The following is a 3,651-nucleotide window of genomic DNA, read 5'->3' on the forward strand; positions in this document are numbered from 1 at the left end:
GATGAAACTAAAATTGTATATCAGTTTAGGAAACTTTTTCCCACAATATTGAATCTTTCAATTCTTAATGTCTTTGTGTGTGTATGTGTCTGTATGTATGTGTGTTACAATGATTGTGACATAGGAATGTAGTTTCTCTGTACATAGACTGAGATATTTACAAATTAGGCTTGAAAAGTTCTTGGAAATTTTCAATAAAACCATCAGATATTTCTTTGGTTGTTCATGAAATAGATACCAATGTATTCTCGTAGTTTAGATCATGAATAGGGATAGATACTTCTTACATTTATCTACTTCCAAGAATTATATTTTTTACCTCTCCTGTCTTGACTGATGAGATACACAGTAGCCATCACATTAAATATACATGATTGGAACTGCTTGACCTTGGTTTCACACTTCCATATGTGATAGGACAGGAGACACCACCTGTGCTAACTTTTTCTTCCTTTCCCACAGGGAATTCCCAGAGGAAATGATAGCAGGAAACTACTCCATGGTGACTGAGTTTATCCTTGCTGGATTAACAAGCACACCAGAACTGCAGCTGCCTCTCTTCTTCCTCTTCCTCGGAATCTATGCAGTAACGATGGTAGGGAACCTGGGCATGATCACACTGATTCTGCTCAGCTCCCACCTGCACACACCCATGTACTTCTTCCTCAGCAGTCTGTCCTTCATTGACCTCTGCCATTCAACTGTCATTACCCCCAAAATGCTGGTGAACTTTGTGACTGTGAAGAACATCATCTCCTACCCTGAATGTATGACTCAGCTCTATTTCTTTCTGGTTTTTGTTATATCAGAATGTCACATGCTGGCAGCTATGGCATATGACCGATACGTTGCCATCTGTAACCCCTTGCTATACAATGCTATGATGTCCTATCAAGTCTGCACCTGGATGATATTTGGGGTGTATAGCATGGGTTTTATTGGTGCCACAGCTCACACAGTGTGCATGCTAAGAGTCCATTTCTGTAAGGTTGATGTAATAAATCATTACTTCTGTGATCTTTTCCCGTTATTGGAGCTTTCTTGCTCCCCTACTTTTATCAATGAGGTAGTTGTTCTATGTTTTAGTGCTTTCAATATCCTTTTCCCAACACTGAGTATCCTGAGCTCTTACATCTTCATCATTGCCAGCATCCTCCGTATTAAATCCACTGAAGGCAGGTCCAAAGCCTTCAGCACCTGCAGCTCACACATATCAGCTGTTGCTGTGTTCTTTGGGTCTGCTGCATTTATGTACCTACAGCCATCATCAGTCAGCTCCATGGACCAAGGGAAAGTCTCCTCTGTATTTTATACCATTGTTGTGCCCATGCTAAACCCCTTGATCTACAGCCTGAGAAATAAGGATGTCAAGGTCGCACTAACAAAATTTTATGAAAAAAGTTTCTCATGAAAATATGGGATCTGCAACCCTATAGGTGGAACAACATTATGAACTAACCAGTACCCCGGAGCTCTTGACTCTAGCTGCATATGTATCAAAAGATGGCCTAGTCGACCATCACTGGAAAGAGAGGCCCATTGGACACGCAAACTGTATATGCCCCAGTACAGGGGAACGCCAGGGCCAAAAAAATGGGAATGGGTGGGTAGGGAAGTGGCGGGGAGGGTATGGGGGACTTTTGGGATAGCATTGGAAATGTAATTGAGGAAAATATGTAATAAAAAATATTTTTAAAAAAAGACATAAAGAAATATTCAAGACACCAAAAAAAAAAAGAAAATATTTTTCTATCCCAAAATTTCATGGACTTTTTTATTTCCTTCTAGTATAGCTTTAAAGATTCTCATAGGCCAAGTTATTTCCTTTTTATTTTGTGTCATACTTCAGATTATGGGTTTTTATAATTTCTGATTTTTCTAGGCTTTAAAGCTTGTAATACAGTTGTGTTAAGAAAACAATGTGCATATGTTTATATTTTTGGAAATTCTGTGTCGTTAGTTTTTCAAATGATTTTTTTTCAGAAAATCTTTGATATGAATTGTCTTTCCCCATATTTCCTTGTTTAACAAACGTTCCTATTTCTCAAACCATTTAAGCTGTTCTAATCCGTTGTTCTGCTTTCTTCCTTTATGCCACCAAGTTCTGTCTTCACTACTTTAAATGGTTCTTCTTCATATTATCCATGCCTGTTCCAGGGAATCTTTGCAGAATAGCAAGTAGGAAGACTGTAAGAGCCAACAGGGGGTGGAGGGTGACTATACCGTCTGCCAGAAAGAATGGGGCATTTGGGAAATCATGCATAAGACCTGTAAAATCTCAAGCCAAGCAAATCACAGCATGAAGAGGAGGGACGTTCAAATGTCCTGGAGCTACCTGAGGAATAGCTGCTGGGAGAGGGAGAGTTAGCTTCATTTAAGGCTGTGACTCCTGGTATCTCTAACACCCTTCAGTGAATGGCTGCACACCTAAAATTATACAGGTGGTGCAAATGAGACTCCATGCTTTGTTTTGTTTTTTAATTTTTTTAATGAGAACAAAAATTTGGGTGAATATAAAATGGGGAAGGATGATCTGGGATAAGAAGGGGTAAGAGGATGAAGGTGATCAAAATACATCGAATGAAATTATTAAATAATTAATAAAAATTAAAACCAGAGAGAAACAAACAGTCTTCTCTACCTAACATAATGTTTCACCTGCCCCACTTGTCATACTGTGCAGAGTAACAGGGATGGATTTACTCACCACCATTGGACCTGATTATTTCACATCTGAAACATCATCTGTCTGATCACAGGGGCAAAACATTTCAGACTTTGTTATCAGTTTAAAACCCAGAGCCTGGTAATGCCAGTGCAATGTCAGCTTATCTCGTCTTTGGAGTTCAGAGACTTTTTCCTGTGTTAATAATATCTTATATTCACAATTGATTTTCTTATAATACAAAGTTCCACGTGTATGTTCATTCCCCCTCATATGCACATATATATTATGATATATATATATGTTAATGTAAAATGTGTAAATATAAATGCTGATCTTTATTGTTTGAATCTGCTTTGTAAGGTTTATAAAAATGTATACTGTATTTTCCTGCTATAGGAACCAAATAGCATCCAACATTTTTTTTTATATTCATGGGTACTGAGAGACCAAATCTTCTTGGTTCAGATCCCATCTTAGAGGAACTGACCTAAGGTGAAAGTCAAGTTAACTACCAGGCCGGTACCTAGCACCAGTTTCCAGGCCACCCTCTATTAAGGCCTGCATCCAGCATCAGTTTCCAGGTTATTCCCCAACAAAACTCCACCTCCAGGTTACAAGCCTGCCCATGACACTTCACTTCCTAACAACCACCAATCAGAAGGAAAGCAGAAATTAAGATTATGGTTTAGTTCCCAGCACCAGCGAATTATGTTAAAGGCCATAAAGCCCCCACTCCAATCAGATGTGTATCAGGCTAGATACCCCCTTCTTTCCTCTATAAATGCTTGCCTAAAACTGGGCTTGGGGCCTTCTTCCATTCTCCTTCATCAGAAATGGTGGTTTGTCCTAGAATCTAATGGTTCTAGGAGTCAGATGAATGGTCTGTCTAAAGTCACTATCTGAGAACAGAAAAGAATAAGTTAATGAATTTAATTTCTAACTGTCCAGTGTGTATTTAAAAGCACAATGCAGTTTCATCCACA

The 3,651-nt window shown here is 38.8% G+C and overlaps 1 protein-coding gene across 1 annotated transcript; it reads left to right on the forward strand.

The window, feature by feature from the left end:
* Positions 1-478: 478 nt before the first annotated feature.
* Positions 479-1,411, forward strand: Olfr967 (olfactory receptor 967). The gene has a single exon (NM_001011826.1). The coding sequence runs from the start codon at positions 479-481 to the stop codon at positions 1,409-1,411; it is 933 nt and encodes a 310-aa protein (NP_001011826.1).
* Positions 1,412-3,651: the final 2,240 nt, after the last annotated feature.

The sequence above is a fragment of the Mus musculus genome, chromosome 9 (assembly GCF_000001635.26).
Source record: "Mus musculus strain C57BL/6J chromosome 9, GRCm38.p6 C57BL/6J".
NCBI classification, from domain to species: Eukaryota; Metazoa; Chordata; class Mammalia; order Rodentia; family Muridae; genus Mus; species Mus musculus.

Bases quoted from the DNA above. Each gene is read 5' to 3' on its own strand.
- Olfr967 (NM_001011826.1), top strand. From the start codon at position 479: ATGATAGCAGGAAACTACTCCATGGTGACTGAGTTTATCCTTGCTGGA.